General features: G+C 44.4%; 1 protein-coding gene across 2 annotated transcripts in view; it reads left to right on the top strand.

Annotated features, from left to right (window-relative positions):
• The first annotated feature begins 17,130 nt into the window (after window positions 1-17,130).
• The window catches only part of cs (citrate synthase), a 55,452-nt gene continuing 50,094 nt past the window's right edge, over window positions 17,131-22,488 (top strand). The window contains exon 1 of one of the 2 annotated variants that reach the window (XM_060937319.1): window positions 17,131-17,199. In XM_060937319.1, coding sequence (XP_060793302.1) covers window positions 17,146-17,199 — 54 coding nt within the window. In that variant the 5' untranslated portion in view covers window positions 17,131-17,145. Of the gene's footprint in view, window positions 17,200-17,270; window positions 17,463-22,488 lie in introns of those variants that run through there. The other variant, XM_060937320.1, reaches the window with a different exon arrangement.

The raw sequence follows: 22,488 nt of genomic DNA, 5'->3' as shown, positions 1-22,488 counted from the left end.
AGTTATGGCCAAGGTAATCTTGTTGATATTTATCTTTTAATAATATATCTTTTCAGTTGAAAAATTAATACTTTTTGTTACTATTAAGGTATCCATAATTTAGGTTAATTTATCCAAATTATACAGCGTGTTCTCGCGCAGCCTCTCAGCCCGCTCTCGCTCTCAGCGTGTTCCCGCGCAGCCTCTCAGCCCGCTCTCGCTCTCAGCGTGTTCCCGCGCAGCCTCTCAGCCCGCTCTCGCTCTCAGCGTGTTCCCCTACATATGTATTTATGATATATGCCTACACAACAACTATGCTTTATTTATATAATAGGAGGGAGAGCAAGCCCCAAACCATCCTAAATTATTATTATTATTATTATTATTAAATTGTAGAAGTCTGGAAGCTTGCTCCTCATACAGTTATCAACTTGGGGCCAATTTAGCATGTTTTAAATCTGAATTTCTTGCGTTTGCTTACCTCAAAGTGTCCACAGATCATGCACAGACTTATCCATTATATCCACAGTTTTTTGCCAAGTCTCACACAGGTTTCTTTCAAGTCTACTGTTGGGCCAATAAATCATAAATAAAACAGCTCAGATTTGTTTGTTTAAGTCGTTTGCCACTCCACTTTATTCTCGTGGGTTCACATACCGCTGCCGTTATTTCCCCCCTAATCACGAGTTTGCTGGTCTTCCAAAATGGCGCAGGGTCTGTTTACTTCCAGTTTCGGGTGACGTCAGTGAAAGGGGTCTATAGTTTCTGACACCTTGGGTCATGCTTTGTTGGTGGTTTTTCTTTAATTAATTAATTAATTAATTAATTCCCTGTATGGAAACAGGGCCACATCATAAATAAAAGAAAATCCATCACTGTTATTATCATTTTCTCCTCCATGATTGGCTACTTGGGAACAGTTTAAACGGAACCACAGACTGTGTTCTGTAGGATTCTTTAGTGTGAAACACTTCTAAATTCTCATTGGGTGCCGCTGAACCACTGATCGCTATGTAAAATATCTGGATTGCTCATTGGCCAATCCGCGCTGTATAGACGAGTGAAGCCATCTGGTATTTCCTGACTTTTTTTCCTTTCATTACCTGCTTTTATTTTCTCAACTTTACCCAAGTTCCTTAAATATCTTTATAGCGCTCCCCTTCATTGTTATTGTTTTTTTCCCTTTTCCAGTTGTCTCTGATAATTTTTTAAACATCTCTTTTACTACTATAATTATCTCATCTCATCTCATTATCTCTAGCCGCTTTATCCTTCTACAGGGTCGCAGGCAAGCTGGAGCCTATCCCAGCTGACTATGGGCGAGAGGCGGGGTACACCCTGGACAAGTCGCCAGGTCATCACAGGGCTGACACATAGACACAGACAACCATTCACACTCACATTCACACCTACAGTCAATTTAGAGTCACCAGTTAACCTAACCTGCATGTCTTTGGACTGTGGGGGAAACCGGAGCACCCGGAGGAAACCCACGCGGACACGGGGAGAACATGCAAACTCCGCACAGAAAGGCCCTCGCCGGCCCCGGGGCTCGAACCCAGGACACCTTCTTGCTGTGAGGCGACAGCGCTAACCACTACACCACCGTGCCGCCCTACTATAATTATTTTTATGGAAATTATTTCTGTTTTTCTCTTATACATTGTATCTTTCTCTTTCATATATTTCTTCTTCCTTTCTATTTAGGACAGTTGTTGAAACAGGATTATTTTCTCATGTTATTTGCCATTTTCACTTCATTCTCACAGTCACGTCTTAACAGTATTTATTGGTCATATAATTCACATTGATCCTGATAGAGTTCAATAACAGATTATTCCTCAGTGCTCACACCAATATCTCGCATCTCATTTTCTTTAATACCCATTGGCTTTTTTTTTATATGATTGAATTATTATATTGATCTTATTTTTGTTTGATATAGTTATAAATGGGCAGCACGGTGGTGTAGTGGTTAGTGCTGTCGCCTCACAGCAAGAAGGTCCGGGTTCAAGCCCCGTGGCTGGCGAGGGCCTTTCTGTGCGGAGTTTGCATGTTCTCCCTGTGTCCGCATGGGTTTCCTCCAGGTGCTCCGGTTTCCCCCACAGTCCAAAGACAGGCAGGTTAGGCTAATTGGTGGCTCTAAATTGACCGTAGGTGTGAGTGTGAATGGTTGTCTGTTCAAAACACTTTGAACTATGTTTGTTCTTTGAATTTTTTTTTTTTTATTGCTCATCTGGAACAGCATATGAGGGTTCACATACTTCCGGGCAATAGGAAATGACTTTACTTTTGTGGACTCTGACCCTTTTGCTGTCTCCATCTCTGTGGAAACCAGAATTGTTCAGTCATGTTGTAATGTACATTTTGTTTTCTTCTCTGTTATGCATGTATTTTCTATTTGGTCAAATAAATAAATAAATGAATGAATGAATGCAGCAATCTAACTGAATGTATCCATGATGATAAAATGCATTGAATACTGTAAATTATGATTAAAACACAAACACCCCACAAAAATCAACCCCTCTACACATACACACGTGTATAATGTCCAGTTTGATTAATAACATGTCCAGTGTATGGTTTTTTTTCAACAATTAGATGAATAACATGTCCAGTTTTGTGCAGCTTCCTAGGCAGAAATATGACCGTACAGATCCGATGGGTGTAGTAATATGGCAGCCAGATGGCTTCACTCTGACTGGCTAATGAGCTTTCCAGATATTTTACATAGAGATCAGTGGCTGAACCTGGTCATAGCTCATTAACATAAAGTTGCCTGAACTTCAAAGTTATTCTGACCACTGAGCTCTTTATAATAAAATCCGGAGAGCTCATAGGCTAGTCAGAATGAAGCCAGCCGGCTGCCATCTTACCACTCACATCGTGTGTATTTGGCTTGTGTGTTAAACCATCATAACCAATCAAACTTGTCCCAAGAAAAGTATCTCCTGACTTTTCCCCCCTTTCATTATGTCCTCTTATTTTCTCAACTTTACGTACATTCCTTACATATCTTTATAGCGCTCCCCTTCACTGTTCTAGTTTTTTTTTCCTTTTCCAGTCCAGTCTTTGATAATTTTTCTTTTTGAATGGCTCTTTTACGACTATAATTATATTTACAGAGATCATTTCAGTTTTCCTCTTATACGGTGTAGCTTTCTCTTTTGTATATTTATTCTTCCTTTCAATCAAATCAATTAAACCAACCAACCAACCAACACAAAGGCTGTACAATACTTCCTTTCTGTTTAGGACAGTTGTTGAAACAGGATTATTTTCTCATGTTATTTGCCATTTTCACTTTATTCTCACAGTCATATCTTAACAGTATTTATTGGTCACATAATTCACGGTCGTTTTAGACACAAACGATTCAATTTTGATGCTTTTTTCTTTTAAGCTCATGCAATGTTTAGCAAATGGGGTGTGGCAGCGGGGGCGTGGTCAAGTGTCGGTCTGTGAATGGAGGGCGGAGTCAGGGAAGGTAAGAGGTAGGATCACTGCACCTGATGGGAATTAACCTGTGTTTGTGTGTCTTCCCCAGTGACCGTGCCCTTGTCATGACCACTTAGCTCAAAGCAGGCACAACATAAAAGGAGACCACACCGTTTGTTCAGGTTAACCCATACTTTATTAATATATAAATTCTAGGGATAAATAAAAAAGAATAAAAGAAAGAAACCTGCTCCCGTCGGCCCGTGCAGGGCCTCCACGTAGCAGGACAACAAACACAACCAAACCCCAAAGCCAGCAGCCAGCTCTCGAATGCCAATTTTGGGCCCGTATTTGAACTTCCTGGCCTTGTCTAGCACAGGTGTTGCAGTACTAGACAGCTCCCCCTTCAGACTGGAGGGAGAGAAACGGCCAAGTTCAAGTTCACTATTCAAAAGGGGCAGTGCGCACCCCCAGCATGGCCACGCTGGGCGTGACACCCTTTAAAAGGAGAGAGAGAGAGCGCAGAGAAAGGGAGCTCTCTCCCCAAACAGAACACTTGTGTGTGTGCACGCGCGTGTGACTGGGAGAGTGTGAAAGTCCAAGCTGAAAAGCTAAAATAAAGGAGTTTTGATGAGAACTCCGTTCTGGCCTGCTGTGCTTCACCCACCTGCTCTGATTTTACAGTGGTGCTGAAACCCGGGATCGGAGTGCAGAAGGGAACAGCCCCATGGATTCCTCCCCCTTCACGGAGGACTGGTGGTCCATGCCCTCGCCACGGCCCAACAGAGCCAGCACCAGGCGCTGATCGCCCTCCAGAAGGAGCAGAAACAACGGTTCGAAGTCCTGGTGCTGGCGCAGCAAGATCGCCAGGTATTCCGGCACCTGCTCACGTCGGCGGGGTCCACCACCACCGTCGCGGACCCTCCCAACCTCACCCTAATGAAGATGGGTCCGCATGATGACCCTGAAGCCTTCCTCGCTCTTTTTGAGCAGGCAGCAGAGGCGTGGGGTTGGCCGGTGGAACAGCATGCGGCACGCCTCCTCCCCCTGCTAACGAGCGAGGCGCAGCTAACCACGCTGCAGCTCCCCGCCGACAGCCGGCTGGTCTACTCAGACCTCCGCAGGGCCATCCGCCAACGTGTGGGTCGCACCCCGGAACAGCAACGGCAGCGCTTCTGCGCGTTGCGCCTGGAGGAGGTCGGCCGGCCGGCCGTTCGCGTTTGGCCAGCAACTCCGGGATGCCTGCCAGCGGTGGCTGAGGGCCGACAACCGCGATTCCCTCGGCGGCGTCGACCTGGTGGCGCTGGAACAATTTGTCACCTGACTTCCGGAAGGAACAGAGGAGCGGGTCCAGTGCCATCGCCCGCCGTCGCTGGATCAGGCGATTGAACTCGCAGAGAACCATATGGCGGCAGTTCCGACGGCAGGACAGCATGTCTCCTCTTCTCCCCTCTCTTTGGTCCCCGTCCCATTCCCCCACCGCGGAGGTGGGGGCCGGCTCCACCCCAGCCAGCCCGCCGCACCCGCAGTGCCCTACCGTTTCCTACTTCCTTGTGTATCTTCTCCCACTCAGGTGAGTGATGCCTGGAACACCGGTGCAGAGGGGGAGCCCGGGCCGGTAGGCTGGCGCTTGCGGGGAACCAGGGCACCTCCAGCATCAGTGCTCGGCGATGGAGGTGCGCGCGGTGGTCCGGATCCCCGATGCGCCAGGGACCGCCCTCGATCGGGCCGGAGCGTATCGCATACCGGTGAGTATCCAAGGGGATAGGTATCAGGCTTTGGTGGACTCCGGCTGTAATCAGACCTCAATCTACCAAAGCCTGGTGCAAGACGAGGCATTGGGGAAAGCACAATTGGTGAAGGTGTTGTGTGCGCACGGGGATGTTCACAACTAGGCCTACCCTTTAGTGTCGGTCCACATTCTATTTTGAGGGGAAAATTTTAGAGTAAAGGCGGCAGATAATCCTCGACTTACCCACCCGATAATTCTGGAGACTGATTGGCCGGGATTTAGGGAGTTAATGACGCATTTAGTGAAAAGTGGGGCCTGTCATAGTTTAGCGAGGGGAAGTCCCGGAGTGGCATTGGCGGGAGCGGCTGTCACAGAGCCGTCTATGTCATCACCGCATCAGAGTGAGGAGCAGCCTGCTCCTCCTCCCTCTCTCTGGGATTCCCTTGCGGATTTCCCATTAGAGCAGTCGCGAGACGAGACTCTGCGGCATGCGTTTGACCAAGTGAGAGTAATCGATGGTCAAACTCTCCAGCCAAACACCACACCGTCCTTCCCCTATTTTTCCATTATTAAAAGATAGATTATACCGAGTGACGCAGGACACTCAGACTAAGGAACCAATAACCCAGCTTTTGATCCCAAAGAGCCGCCGGGAATTTATATTCCCTGTAGCTCACTTTAATCCCATGGCTGGACACTTGGGGCAGGATAAGACACTAGCCCGAATAATGGCCCGGTTCTATTGGCCAAGGATTCGCGGCGATGTCCGTAGGTGGTGTACGGCTTGTCGCGAATGCCAGTTAGTAAATCCCGCGGCCATTCCAAAAGCGCCTTTGCGCCCTCTGCCATTAATCGAGACCCCATTCGAAAGAATTGGGATGGATCTTGTCGGGCCAATAGATCGGTCAGCATGAGGATATTGCTTTATTTTAGTTCTGGTGGACTGTGCAACGTGATATCCGGAAGCAGTGCCTCTTCACAATATCTCAGCACGTAGTATTGCAGAAGCGCTCTTCCGCGTCATCTCCCAAATAGGAATCCCCAAAGAGATTATGACTGATCAAGGCACTATGTTTATGTCACGCACACTGGGTGAACTGTATTACTGGGAATTAAGCCTATCCGCACCAGCGTGTGTCACCCACAAACGGATGGCTTAGTCGAACAGTTTAATCGCACCCTCAAAAATATAATTAGAAAATTTCTAAGTGAAGACGCACGTAACTGGAATAAATGGCTCGAGCCCCTGTTATTCGCAGTGCGAGAGGTCCCACAAGCCTCCACGGGGTTCTCCCCGTTTGAATTATTATATGGGTGTAAGCCGCGTGGCATTTTGGATGTGCTACGGGAAAATCGGGAGGAGGGACCTTCAACCAGTAAAACCGAAATCCAATACGTTATCGACCTGAGCACCAAACTCCACACACTCACGCACCTAAGCCAGGAGAATTTGCGGCAGGCCCAAGAACGTCAAGTCCCTCTGTACGACAAGGGCCTTAGGGAGTTTACACCGGGAGATAAAGTCCTCGTGTTGTTTCCCATGTCGAGCTCCAAATTGATCGCCAGGTGGCAAGGACCCTTTGAGGTCACATGGCAAGTCGGGGACGTCGACTATGAGGTGAGGCGAATGGACAGGGGTGGGGCATTACAGATTTACCACCTCAATCTGCTAAAACGCTGGAACGAGGAGGTCCCCGTGGCGTTGGTGTCAGTGTTTCCGGAGAAGGCAGAACTGGGGCCAGAGGTTCAAAAAGGAAAATTGACATCGCCCACCGCTCCAGTCCCCTGTGGAGACCACCTCTCCCCGACCCAGCTCATGGAGATCACCCAGTTGCAGACAGAATTTTCTGACGTGTTCTTGCCCCTGCCCGGCCGCACCCACCTCATAGAACACCACATTGAGACGCCCCCGGGAGTAGTAATGCGCAGCCGCCCTTACCGACTGCCCGAACACAAAAAAAAAAGGTGGTTCGGGAAGAACTCGAGGCCATGCTCGAAATGGGCATCGTCGAGGAGCCCCACAGTGACTGGAGCAGCCCGCTGGTCTTGGTTCCCAAGGCCGACGGGTTGGTCCAGTTCTGTGTGGACTATAGAAAAGTCAACGCGGTGTCTAAATTTGACGCGTACCCAATGTCTCGTATTGACGAGTTGCTCGATCGACTAGGCACGGCTCGTTTTTATTTGACACTGGATTTGACAAAGGAATATTTGCAGATCCCCTTGACTCCTCTATCCCAGGCTTTTAGATAGAGGGGCATCTGGGCGTCTTTTCGACGCCCTGTACTGAAAAAAACAAGAAATTGGACGCCCTACTTTTTAGTACGACGCCCTAAAGACGCCCTAATATTTCCGCCCGTGTTATGTCCGGTAACTTAGCTGAATATGTTAAAAAATCGCCGAGTCTGAGCTTTCCGAGGATCTACAAGCTTTGTTGACACCGCCATTTTGGAAATTTCAGAAGTCTCGCTTTGACAGCTGTCTTTCCCGAAGACGCCCAGGGTTACCATAGCAACAGCACGAGCCCAGAGTACAAAATATAGGCACCCGCCGCAGAGCTACAGAAACACGCATTTCTATGGCTGCACTAATTTCAAAGTTGTGAGAGCCCTCGTTATAAATAAATGGGTTATTAAATAAATTTGGTGTACAAAGCACTTGTAATATGCGTTCCCAGAGCAGAGGGGGAAAAGATGTATGCCTAGGAGACACTGGCATAAATATCCAGACAATATAGCCGTAGACTATATTGCCGCAGCTAAATGTGGAATGTAGTCTATAGAAAACCGGCCTTACCTGACATGTTATTTATCCCGAATAAATCCTTTTAACAGTAAATAACACATTTTCATGCAGATTTTCCCAACATTACAGGCTACGTAGTGGAGAGTGTGGTAGTCGAGCCGGCGGGTAGTATTTCTAGTAGGCTAAACAATAATCAAATACGACACGTTCTAAAGGATGCTGGGATTCCAAAGAACGCACGTGAAAAGGACGAACACGTGGGATATTTGGTAAGGAAGATAGAAGATAGATTTTTCTGAGTTTTTTGGGCATGACAGGAAGAAAATGAAGAAAAGAGGAAGGCAAACAACGATTTCCAACTTCTTTCAGAAGAGAACTCATGTAAGTTTTTTTTTTTTTCTTCTGTAACTGTTGATAGGCTTGGAATGTCAAAAAACTATCACAATCCCATAACTAGACAGCCAGGTTTCTTGCATGAATAAATAGGGATGACCGGGGTTGGTTGTCACAAGTTATGGTTGTCACATTCGTCATATCTCAGCCACCATAGGGCGCTGCTCAATTCCACCAAGATAGAAATGTTTAGAATTAGTACTGGGGTCATTCTACCTGAAAAGTTATTGTGTGTTGCATGCATTTCAAAGGTGAGAACAATTTGAAGGTTTTTCATACCTAAATGTAAATTTTTAGTACCTTGGTTTTTACCTTCTAGCTTTGTAATTAATGGGTTTCTATTGAAAAAACGAATACCATTATAATGTTTGAAGACTTAGCCATATTTCCTGTGTGTTTTTTTCTTTGTTATACTAAATCTTTGGACGCTAGCGGCTTTGAAAGCAAAACTGGTCAGCCGGGGTTGGTTGTCACACTGTGTTCGGGGTTGGTTGTCACATGTAATGCAATTGCAATAGGTGCACTACTGACTGAGACAAACACAGCTACAACAAGCTTTATTTATGTAGTATTCTGCGATCAGAAAGCTTTATAGCTAATTTGTCATGCTTAATATGCAACTCCAGCTCAAAAAATCCCAGAAATATACCCATTTTAATAATAATATTCATTAAAAATATACGCAGTTTGCAGTGTATTTTGTTTTGGTGTTCCCAAAGTTGATATTGTATTACCAATCTGTTATACCTACATGTATTTTGAATACATTTTCTTTAACATTTTTACATAATTCTCAAAAATATGTATGTATTTTCGGTTCCTGTACCGCCCCATTGAAATAACATTGTGACAACCAACCCTATAGGGTGTCACAATCTGTCAAAGTGTGTTTGACAGCCCATATCTTTTGAACATAACGACATAAAGTAGAAATACCACCTTCCAGTCGTACCTGAGAGTTGTACCTCAAGGCCCCCAGGCGGTTGTAAACATATTGTTGCCAGTGGACTGTTGCAGTGAAACCATTTTGTTTACATTAAGACATTAAAGAAAGTTGTTTTACCTAAAATGAATCTGGCTTGAATTTTTCCATGCACACATGCCTCCCCCCAGTCCAGCCTTACTATTGATACAAGAATGTTGTAACAAAGGCAAAAACACTTGGCTGTATTGCTCAAAATTTGCTGTCAAAATGAAGGAAATAGCATTTGAGAGCATTAGAAATTTCAAAATTTTCCGGGGGAGTACCCCCGGAACCCCCTAAAACACTCGTGCCAGCGGCGCTCAACGCGCCGCTACACCTCGCCACATACAGTGACACCTGCAAAAAAGTTAGACTCCCTAAAAAAAATCCTGCCTAAAAGCCTGCTCTATCCCGAGAGAAAACGGCCTTTTTCACACCGTTTGGCTTACACCAGTTCGTCACACTTCCTTTTGGGCTGTTTGGGGCGCCCGCTACGTTCCAGCGGCTTATGGACAGGGTCCTCCACCCCCACGCCACCTACGCGGCCGCCTACCTAGACGATATCATTATTAACAGTAATGACTGGCCGCGGCACCTAGAACACCTAAGGGCCGTCCTTAGGTCGCTGAGGCGAGCGGGTCTCACAACCAACCCAAAGAAGTGTGCAATTGGGCAGGTGGAAGTACGGTATCTGGGTTTCCACTTGGGCAATGGGCAGGTGCGTCCCCAAATTAATAAGACCGCAGTGATTGCAGCCTGCCCGAGGCCCAAAACCAAAAAGGGGGTGAGACAGCTCCTGGGGCTGGCTGGCTACTATCATAGGTTTATACCTAATTATTCGGACGTCACCAGCCCGCTGATTTATCTCACTAAAAAGGGAGCACCAGATCCGGTCCAGTGGACGGAGCAATGCCAGCGGGCTTTCTCTGAGGTAAAGGCTGCACTGTGTGGGGGGCCACTGTTACACTCCCCTGACTTTTCTCTCCTCTTTATTTTACAGATGGACGCGTCAGACGGGGGCTGGGGGCTGTTCTGTCCCAGGAGGTGGAGGGGGAGGAACGTCCCATGCTGTACATCAGCTGGAAGCTGTCGGTGTGCGAGGGCAGGTACAGCACGATAGAGAAGGAATGCCTTGCCATCAAGTGGGCGGTCCTCGCCCTCCGCTACTACCTGCTGGGGCGCCCTTTCACCCTCTGTTCAGACCACGCGCCCCTGCAGTGGCTCCACCACATGAAGGATGCCAACGCGCGAATCACCCGTCGGTATCTGGCACTCCAGCCGTTTAAGTTCGAGGTGGTCCGCAGGCCAGGGGTACAGATGGCCGTGGCAGAGTTCCTCTTTCGGGGGGGGGGGGGGGGGGGGGGGGGGGTGTGTGCTCCCCGGACGGCTCCCCAGCCTGAGTTGGGCGGTGGGGGTATGTAGCAGCAGGGGCGTGGTCAAGCATCGGTCTGTGAATGGAGGGCGGAGTCAGGGAAGGTAAGTGGTCAGATCACTGCACCTGATGGGAATTAACCTGTGTTTGTATGTCTTCCCCAGTGACCGCGCCCTTTAAAAGGAGAGAGCAGAGAAAGGGAGCTCTCTCCCCAACCAGAACACTTGTGTGTGTGTGCGTGTAACTGGGAGAGTGTGAAAGTCCAAGCTGAAAAGCTAAAATAAAGGAGTTTTGATGAGAACTCAGTTCTGGCCTGCCATGCTTCTGTGAGCTACCCACCTGCTCTGATTTTACATGGGGGCTACTACCTTTAATGTGGTAAACAAATGCAATGAGAAATACAACTTGGCAAACAGTGTGAGAAACGAATCCAACTTTTATTAGAATTATGAATGATGTATGCATTGGAAAATGAAATCATTCATGCCTATGCAAGATGACTTTTGTTAACTGCTTGCAGAGTGTAGGTCCAGTCCAGTCATCTTTTCACTGAAGCATTTGGCAAGATGGTGCATCCGGCATCCATACTGTTGGACGTTGTATTTCTCATTGCATTTGTTTACCACATTAAAGGTTACCCCATTTGCTAAACACTGCATGGTCTTAAAAAGAAAAAGTATCAAAATTGAATCGTTTGTGTCTAAAATGACAGTGAATTATGTGACAAATAAATACTGTTTAGGGCGGCATGGTGGTGTAGTGGTTAGTGCTGTCGCCTCACAGCAAGAAGGTCCGGGTTCGAGCCCCGTGGCCGGCGAAGGCCTTTCTGTGTGGAGTTTGCATGTTCTCCCCGTGTCCGCGTGGGTTTCCTCCGGGTGCTCCGGTTTCCCCCACAGTCCAAAGACATGCAGGTTAGGTTAACTGGTGACTCTAAATTGACCGTAGGTGTGAATGTGAGTGTGAATGGTTGTCTATGTGTCAGCCCTGTGATGACCTGGCGACTTGTCCAGGGTGTACCATGCCTTTCGCCCATAGTCAGCTGGGATAGGCTCCAGCTTGCCTGCGACCCTGTAGAACAGGATAAAGCAGCAAGAGATAATGAGATGAGATAAATACTGTTTAGACATGAAGGTGAGAATGAAGTGAAAATGGCAAATAACATGAGAAAATAATCCTGTTTCAACAACTGTCCTAAATAGAAAGGAAGTATTGTACAGCCTTTGTGTTGGTATAATAAGAATAAACAAATGAATGAATGAATGAAAGGAAGAAGAAATATATGAAAGAGAAAGATATATTGTATAAGAGAAAAACTGAAATAATCTCCATAAAAATAATTATAGTAGAGCGGCGGCTACAGTTAGACACCTTAACGATCTTTTGGCCCTTGCAAAAGTAGAAAAGAAAAAGAAAAAGCACAATTTTATTCATCACACACTTATGAAATTCCTCTCTGCATTCAACCCATCTGAAGCAGTGAACACGCACATGCGCGCACACAATTACTCAGACTTCCACTGGAATAAAAATGAGTTGATTCTCTGATTACTTAGCGCATCAGATCACGTGACACTGTTCCACAATTATCGACACGTTTGTCCACAGTTATCGACACCATTCCACAATTATCGACATCCAGATGATCATTTATAAAAAAAAAATTATTGGTATGTGGTATTAACAAAACAATTTTTATTTAAAATTTTACATAAACTTATATTTAGTACAAAATATCTTTTATATAAATATATTGATGTCTGTGCTTATGTAAATGAGGAAGTAATTCTAATGTTTGTAAACAAATGAACTGATAATGTTTAACCTGTGTCAGAAAATCTTTTTGTTCCACTTTCTACCACTGGCGGCTCGTTAATAGGAGCGATTTGGGCGACGCACTCCCAAACAGGGAGGGAGATTTTTTTTTTTTATCTACTCCTACTACCAACAGTAATGTCATTGTCCAATCAGGCTAAGGTCGCGCCTGGTGTAGCCACGCCCTTTTGGGGCGATTTCTGTCAGGTTCAGATTTGCCCCAAAATCTCCCATTGACACTAATGGTACGTACGTTTTTTTCGAAAATCATGCTCCCAATGCATTTTCTATTAGGTTTTATGTGCTCGCACAAGCAGCGTGCTTACGTCATACGCCTGTTGCACCGCGCAAGTGTTGCCAGATTGGACGGTTTTAAGTGCATTTTGGCGGGTTTTGAACATAATTTTGGGCTGGAAAACGCAACTTGCGCGGGAAATGTGTGAACATTCTATGAAGATGGCAGCGAGTGTTGAGTGCAACAATACAATAGCGTCTCTGAAAGAAGTTCCCTTTAGTCGTCGTACCAATGAGGAGAAAACGGCAATCAAACAGCTAGGACCTCCTAGACCGAATTTAAACATCAAGCAAGTGTCTACGAAGGGGGAGAAGACCTACTCAAGAGGTTTTAACAAGAACTGGTACCACCGGAAAACTTGGCTAACTGGCTGTGATGTAGTCAATGCTCGTTTTTGCTACCCTTGCATTCTCTTCCACCCTGGAAGTAGCACAGCAGACGGTACAGTGATATCTGATATTTGAATTTACTAGGCAAAAGTTGTTTGTGTGTGTGTGTTTTTTTACCAATGGCAGTTTAACATTGCCATGTTTTTGTTTTGCCAGTGGCAGTTTAACATTGCCATGCTTGGAATATTTCAGTAGCCTCAAGTTCTCTCTGACTTGGTGTAAATTAAGCATATTTTCAGTTTTTATATATTGTACAGTATGTGTTCATTGGAGCCAGCAGCACCTTACCTTTTTTCCAACTTAAGTCAAGTTGCACTGACTACAAAACCTTGTGTAACCTTGTGTGTATATAGCTAAATAACTAAAGCCTTTTGTGTTCATTGACATGCTTGTAATACTTTAAATTTCCTTTTAAGGCATGGCTTTCTGGAGGAATTCTTGGGAAAAAAAACTGCAGAATTTATTTAGAATTATTTTTTGTTAAAATGGCGCAATTCCATATTAAAAAAACCCACATAATTAAGCTGTACATGTTTGTTTGATGGTTATGCTTTTCTTCATCTTTTTCAAAACTTAAATAAACACTTGTTTTGGATTTATATCCTGCCACTTTAATTGCATTCTTTAGAATTGAAGAAATTAGAATATGTTTATAATTAAGAATTTGTGTCTACTTATTACAGAATACTGGAATAATATGAGAAAATAAATGAGTAATGTAATATTAATTGATTGTAATGCCAAATGTTTTGCTTTGAAGGCTTCACAATGAATCTTCCTTAGTTTTAGCCTGGCAAGCCAGACTAAATGTGAATATTTGCCACTCGTAGGCAAAAAATTTTTTGGCCGCTAGGTGGGTGGGTCTAGTTTACTAGGCTACCTTAGTTTGCCACCTTTAACTTGTTTAGTGTTGCCACCTAGTGGAGAGAAGAGATATTGTCTATATTGATATCTGAATTTACCAGGCAAAAACAAGTCCGGCCAATTGATTTGCTACCTAGTCAATTTACTTCAGTCCTGTGGACATTTACAGTCCGTGTAGACATAACGGGGGAAAATTGCCCCCCCTGAAAAAAAATTCAGGAGCCGCCACTGCTTTCTACCCACTTTCAAAGTATTTTCGTAGATCACATTTAGTTAATCATTCGTTGTTGTTTGTATTAATTTCTAGTTTTGTAGTTTACTAATAAATGTCAACAGGCAATTGCATTGCAACCACATGAAAATCCAGGTCCAAGGTCATGTCATTACTCGAACCAAACCTTTATATTTTTACATCTAAAAATATAAAATGTCTACTGATATTGTAATATGTGGTAGATATTTACAACAAACTGCAAAAAAAAAAATCAAATCTGAATGGAACAGAAAAATGTGAGTATTTCAAACATGCAATTTTTTTATATGCTAGGAATTTAATTCTGGTCTAATTCTATTTATTGCAATAGAATTCCAAATACTCTAAGCATTCCATTCTGTTATGAATCAGAAAAAAATTATTATAAATCACAGCTTTTTTTTTTTAAAGTGCAACTTCTACTTGAACAATGTTACACAAAGATTGATACATAACATTTGTAAATGTCACTTAATTCCACAGGATGTTGATAATCGTGAAAGCGATCACTATTATTGACACCTCATGTGGCTTCTCAAACACGCGGTTAGATACAAAATGGTGACTGTCAAATGAAAGAGTAGAAACAAAGTAGGTTACGACAAGATCGTGAAATATTGGTGAATTTGACAAGTAAAAACATGTCCATGATCTTTCCACCATGCTTACCTGCAATGATAACGTCTGAATTTTCCTCAAATTGCTGATCATGCTAAAAAAAATTCCATCTCCGGTAATGAGCTGTGCCATCAGACGACAAGATCAAAGGGCAAGGGGGAGGTCTTCCGGTTGATTAATTAACCAATAATAACTGGTGTAACTGAAACTCACCTTTGTAAAATTGTATTTTATTAGTAAATCTGAAAAGGTGTCGATAATTATAGACTATCAATAATTGTAGCCGCCGCTCTAGTAAGAGCTGGTCAAAAAGAAAAAATCAGACACTGGACTAGAGCAGTGGCTACAATTATCACGTTTGAGAAGTCACGTGAGCTGTTGATAATAGTGTTCACTTTCACTGGTGTCCACCATTATCGGCACCCTGTGGAATTTAAGGCCAATTTATGCTGACAACGCAGTCCTCGCAGATGGCATCGCAGATGGCGTCTGCGTAGCCCCCCCTTGCAGACGCTCTGCGCACACCTCCCAAAAATTGTGACCACCGCAGAAGCCTCACAGACAGCGTCGCAGACAAGAGGGCTCTGATTGGTCCACTCTACATCCGCTGTACACGCACTTCCGCTTCCCTACTTTCCTGGTTTGGTTTGTTTTCACTACCGCCATTTTTAAAAACACGAGCAAAGATGGAGCAGTACGAAGAGCGGTTGATCGAGGAAGTGAGGAAGTACGTACATCTATACGACTCCAGTTCTAGTCATTATAAGTAACCGGAGGATAAACACTCCACTAACTAGCGATTTCGCGCCCCCTTGCGTTGTGGCGGTGAATAACATCGCGCACGCCTATTACTCCCCGCTCAACGATAAATTACAACTGTCTGCGAAAAGCTATCTGCGAAAGCCTTGTCGCAAGAGCAGAGGCCCTAAGTGACATTTACAACTATTATGTATCGATCTTTGTGTAACACTGTTGAAGTAGATGAAGTACCTTTAAAAAAAAAAATAAGTGCTGTAATTTATATTTTTTTCTGATTCATAACACAACAGAATGCTTATAGAATATTTGGAATTTGCAATGGCCAAAAGATTAAGATGTCGATAATTGCAGCTGCTGCTCTAGAAAAGGAGAAAAAAAACAATAACAGTGAAGGGGAGCGCTATAAAGATATGTAAGGAATGTGGGTCAAGTTGAGAAAATAAGAGGAGGTAATGAAAGGAAAAAAAGTCAGGAGATACTTTTCTTGGGGTAAGTTTGATCGGATACGACAGTTTAACACACGCGATGTGAGTGGAAAGATGGCGGCCAGATAGCTTCACTCGTCTGTACAGCGGGGACTAGGCTATGAGCTCTCCAGGTTTTATATTGAGTTCAGTGATTCTGACTCACAGAGAAAATGAGTGACTTCCGGTTTGGTTCGAACATGGGGTTAAAATCTTCAGCACGTTCGCTAGGAATTTAATGCAAGAAATAAACAAACAATGTACACGGAACATTACATAACCTGCCAAATTATTACTTAAGTGAAAATCCTTTCAGTGTGAGAGAATTCATTTGGGTTATATCTAATTTGATTATGCCGTTTTCTTTTTCCCCAGCACTTTTCAAAAGTTTCACTCCTGTTTCTTTCTATTTATTCCATCCATTATCCGTAACAGCTTATCCTATGCAGGGTCGCTGGAGTCTATCCCAGCTGACTATGGGCGAAAGGCGGGGTACAACCTGGACAAGTCGCCAGGTCATCGCAAGGCTGACACACAGAGACAAACAACCATTCACACTCACACCTACGGTCAATTTAGAGCCACCAATTAACCTAACCTGCATGTCTTTGGACTGTGGGGGGAAACCGGAGCACCCGGAGGAAATCCATACAGATACAAGGAGACCCCCGTCGGCCACTGGGCTCGAACCCAGAACCTTCTTGCTGTGAGGCTACAGTGCTAACCACTACGCCGCCCTCTTTCTAGTTATTTTTCTAGTTATTTTTATAGTGTCCTTACAACGCAACTAGATGAACCCAAATTCAGGAGTATGCGCATAACTATGTAAATAATACATATTTTCGATTTTTTTAAAGAAATAGCGCGCCATAGCATCATTTAATGACTTTCTTTTTTCAGGCATATCCCTGAACACCTTTTCAAAGGCCAAATCGGCTTCACACAGATGAACCAATCATATAACAGAAAGCAGACGTCAACAGCCAATGAAATGCGGTTATATATCTCGCTGGTGAATGCTGGTGCTGTTCGCAGTTTCCTGTAAACCAAGCCCCGTCCAAATCCAACATGCGGATAAATAGTAAACGGCTCATCGCTTCCTACTTCACTGTACTACACACGGTATGAAATAACAGCTCTAGCGCCCTAGTTAGTGCACTACATCTTCAATATTGAGCCATTTGTAATTTAACTCGCAATTCCGTTTGAGCCCGAGTGCCTTTTTCAACCTTCACTTGAGCCACTGTAGGGGCACCTTCAAGTAGGTCCGCGCGCTGGCAGCGGATTGATCAACACACAATACTAATATTTATACATACATACATACAGGCATTATGTCTCTTCTTAATATTAGTAGACTGGCTCATAGGCTTCTTTGTTCAAAGGTAAGAGTTATTAACTTGATCCGATTTCTACTCGATAGGCCAACACGCGAACTCAGATTACATGATAATGTTGTTTTATGAATTTTAATAATACGCTTTGATAAATAATTCTGCAGAATCAGTAGGTTTGGTGACCGCATGTACACTACAGGTTTACAGAAGAGAGTAACTGTATCGCTGAACGCCATTTCGGACACATTTAATTAGTTAACGCTAGTTATTATGTTAAGCTTTTAGAGTTGAATGTGTGTCGGCTGTAGTTTCGGGGTTAGCTTCACGTCGGCTATCTATTTAAATAAGTAACATTTAATTAACGGGACTTGTTAGTGTCTGGTTTCACAACCGTTTTTAAGTTTTAGTACATGTTCGTGTTATTGTTGATGGGTAATAATTGACACGTCTTCTCTCTTCGTTATCATTTTTCTTTCGCTATTCGCCCTTTTACCAAATCCCAGCATGCATTGCGCGCTGGGAACTTCCGGTGGCTTGGCTTGCTGATAATGGTACAGAAACAAATATTGGGCCATAAATTTCGTTTTCTATGTTCAAATATCTATTATAAACTGAAATGTGATGTTATGAGACTGTGTCTTTTGTCTATTTACTGGTTCCATGGTATTTTTCGTCAGCACAGAAGCTAATCGGGCATTGTCTTTGGCTCTGACTGCACTGCCACTGCATTTTGTGGTGCTCATTATTATAATCTAACTGTACTAGCAGACGTCCAGTGATAAATAAATATTATGTAGATTGTATATTAAACATTTAATGCTTCACCGAGGCTGAGCAACAATCATCTTAGCCGCTAGCTGCTGACTCTAATTTTAATGCCTTTTACCTCTTCTGCTTTCCAGTGCAACCAGGAACATTCTACATTGATCCCAGTGGTCCACGGTGGTGAATAAAATATTTAGAAATTAATTACTGATGATTTTATTTCATGAATTGAAGAGATCTCATCCATTTGTATGGGTGTAAAGCAGACTGGAATTCGGATATTTATTCTCGGATACTATTACACCTGTCACCCCGCTGACCTCCGATCAGTCTGCTGGTCTGACATAGAAATGTTCAAAGAAATTTCATCACTGACTGAACAGACAGGGGTGAAAGCTATACTGTCAATCAGTGGAGTCTGCAGAATGCAGTGCGGTCAGTCAGAGCCAAAGACGATGCAATAATATAAGAGTGACTGACTGATTTTAAAAGTTTCTGTGCTGATGAAAAATACCATGGAACCAGTAACTTAGACAAATGAAGACAATCTAATATCACATTTCAGCTTGCATCCGATATTTGAACATTGATTTTGCAGCCTAATATTTGTTTTTGCACCATTTTCTGCAACGTGAGCCGAGCCATTGGAAGTTCCCAGTGTGCAATTCATACTGGGATTTGGTAAAGGGGCGAATGTTTAGTGCTTTGCTAGTTAGCAGAACTAGCTGGCTAAATGCAATGACGTGCTGTGAGAGCGCAAGCTGGTCGTGTGCTCACTAACATTTAAATCAGTTGTCACTAATATTTGGTTGTAAATTTTATTTATTTATTTACAGGGATGTGATTTTTCCGCGAATTCGCGGAATTCCGCTTTTTTCACCTCAAAACTTGAAAAAAAAATGCTTCCGATTTTTCCCTCAAATCCACATTCGTATCCTATTCGTTCCGACTTTGTTTGAAAGATGGCAGCCTCGGATTTTCATCTTTATGCCTCGATCACGGAGGCTGCCATCTTTCAACTCTTTGTTTGAAGCGAGTGCATTCATTGGTTGTTACAGAGCAATGGGCCAATCATGTACCTCGTTTCATCTCATTGACGTAATTACGTCATTTACGCAATTCCGTCATTGAGATGAAACGAGGTACGTGATTGGCCCATCGCTCTGTAACAACCAATGAACGCGCTTGTTAGATAGCTGTACGTAAGCTCGCTTCAAACAGAGTTGAAAGATGGCAGCCTCCGTGATCGAGCGTAAAGATGCAAAGCGAGTGAGAGAGCGAGAGAGAGTGAGAGAGAGAGAGCGAGTGAGTGAGTGAGTGAGTGACAGCGAGCGAGAGAGAGAGAGAGAGAGCGCGCGCGCGCGAGTGAGTGAGTGAGTGAGAGCGTGCGTGTGTGCGCGCGCGAGTGAGAGAGTGAGCGAGAGTGTGTGTGTGAGAGTGAGCGAGTGTGTGTGTGTCAGAGTTGCATGTTGACCATTAAATTGGCTTGAATTTGTTAATCATGACAAGTTTTTTCTTGTGTGTTTGCTTGCCATTTTAGTACAATTTTTAAGTCAGAAAACCCAGGAGCTTCGGGGGGCTTCCCCCCTTGTCCCCTCACCAGGGTGCTGCCCTGGACCAGCTGGGGGCCTGTGGCCCCCAGACCCCCGCCTAAAATTTTCAGATAATTTCACCAGCCCCAAATCACATCCCTGTATTTATTTCTCTTGTTCCTCATTTTTGTCCTGTTAGTTTTTTGCACTTTAGGGCTATCTGACCTGATGTTTCCTCTGAAAGAGTTTATTGCTGGTGATTTGCCAGCTCCTTCCATTGCAGGTTTTCCTTCCATGCCCTGTCCTCCTCCCCTGTAAATCAGGCTACGTTTACATTACGTCGAATCAGCGGATCATCAGATTAATGTTCTTAAAATGATTCGCGTTTACACTAAAACCGTTAGCCGTGCACACAGCAACACCAATACGCGGATACGCTCGGCTCCGCAGGCATCCTGCGCTCCAAATCACTCCGCCCTGAACAGCGAGTGCCCTCTGGAGGGTGCGCACTCCGGCCCTGCGCAGCTCACAGAGCGCGCGAGTGAAGTGAACAAGCCACGATTCGGGACTGAGCCGCTGTGTGTGAGATCCCAGCGCATATCACTTATTACTTGCAAGTGGAAGGATGGCAAGCCTAAAGACAATCATAACTACACAATGGGCAGTATTTGCATCAGTATTTGCAGTATTTTCATACTTTTATACTCTTTAATGAAAGGTGATACAAGGCGGAAGTCTGCGCCGTTTTTCAGCAGTCGCGTCACATGACCAACGCCAGCGAATCAGGAAGGTGGGTGTCACAGTGACGTTGTCCAATGAGACGCCAGCTAGAGCTCAGCACAGCGTATTCGCGTATTCTCAATGTTTACACAGCACCGGAGCTGATACGATCTAGATTGAATACGTGGACGCTGGCGGATTCCCATTTCCCCGCTTTTTCAGGGGGGTTAATGTAAACGGACAGTGCATCCGCGAAGAAAACGAGACAGATACGGTCTAGTGTAAACGTAGCCTCAGTCTCCCACCCTCCTGGTTTGTTCTGTGATGGTTCTCCACCAATACATTTGCTTGACTAATGGTTTATTATCCCTGTAATGATCGGATTTAATCCTTGGGACAGTCAGACAGCTTGGGTGATTGTGTCCTGTGGTTAATTCCCTTTCTTATACACGCTGCTCATCCTGAAGATATCTTTTCAAACTGCTGCTGATGGAACATCACAGGAGAGCTGGTTGAAGAAGACCTCTTATTGCTCTGCATCAACTAACATCTCTGGCCAACAGCAGAGATGGAAATTCCAGCCTGGACTTGGACTCCTGATCACAGATGACCGTGGTATCTCCAGAATATGAAAGAAAGGACACACACTTGGATAATCTCAGTTCTCTGTGACTTTTGATGCATTTCGGCACCTGCTTTGTGCACACACATGTCCTGAAGCAACACAGCAGTATTTTGTCCTCTGTAGGAATGTCTCTTAATAGGGAGCAAGACATTAGTTTGCTGTGAACAAAAGAAGGTTGAGCCAGTCAGAGGTCATTGGGTGCTTGTGTTGTCCTCTGGTGTGTTCCAGGGCTTATAGGTCAAAGATGTAGTCAGTGATTTGCAGGTGAAGTGTACATTTGCTGCTGTCTTCTCATCTCATTATCTCTAGCCGCTTTATCCTGTTCTACAGGGTCGCAGGCAAGCTGGAGCCTATCCCAGCTGACTACAGGTGAAAGGCGGGGTACACCCTGGACAAGTCGCCAGGTCATCACAGGGCTGACACACAGACAACCATTCACACTCACATTCACACCTACGGTCAATTTAGAGTCACCAGTTAACCTAACCTGCATGTCTTTGGACTGTGGGGGAAACCGGAGCACACGGACACGGGGAGAACATGTAAACTCCACACAGAAAGGCCCTCGCCGGCCACGGGGCTTGAACCCGGGCCTTCTTGCTGTGAGGCGACAGCGCTAACCATTACACCACTGTGCCGCCCTCGCTGCTTTCTTATTTATTGAAAATAGTAATTTTGCCTATATACTTGCCAGATGGCTTGGTATAATACTGTTGGACCTAAGGCCTTATTTATACTCATGTACGTGTGTGTTGAGGTGCTGAGTGTGTTTATGGGTACGTGTGATACACAAACATGTTTGTCAATTTATTTGTACAGCACTTTTAACATTAGACATCTTTGGAAAGCAGCTTTACAGAAAAATGTACATCTTAAACATATGAATTAATAAGCGTATCCCTAATGAGCAGTCCCAAGGTGACAATGGCAAGGAAAAGCTCTGAGACTATATGATGAAGAAACTTTTTAAGAGGAGAGGTGTTGACGGTCTTGTACACAGTTGTCCCATTAGTTAACTGCATGTTGTTCAATTAGTGTTCTGATTGCTCACTGAATGAATGACTGGCAGAGACTTGTTTAGCTGTTACACAACTCTTGACAGAAACTGCTGAAAAATGGTTTGTAATAATTTTAGATATTCACACAATTAGTCTCATACTGATTCTTTTACTGAAATGTCTTCTCATCTCATCATCTCTAGCCGCTTTATCCTTCTGCAGGGTCGCAGGCAAGCTGGAGCCTATCCCAGCTGACTACGGGCGAAAGGCGGGGTACACCCTGGACAAGTCGCCAGGTCATCACAGGGCTGACACACAGACAACCATTCACACTCACATTCACACCTACAGTCAATTTAGAGTCACCAGTTAACCTAACCTGCATGTCTTTGGACTGTGGGGGAAACCGGAGCACACGGACACGGGGAGAACAT

This window comes from Neoarius graeffei, chromosome 13 (assembly GCF_027579695.1).
Source record: "Neoarius graeffei isolate fNeoGra1 chromosome 13, fNeoGra1.pri, whole genome shotgun sequence".
Classification (NCBI taxonomy): Eukaryota; Metazoa; Chordata; class Actinopteri; order Siluriformes; family Ariidae; genus Neoarius; species Neoarius graeffei.
This window is presented reverse-complemented; position numbering and strand designations above follow the sequence as displayed.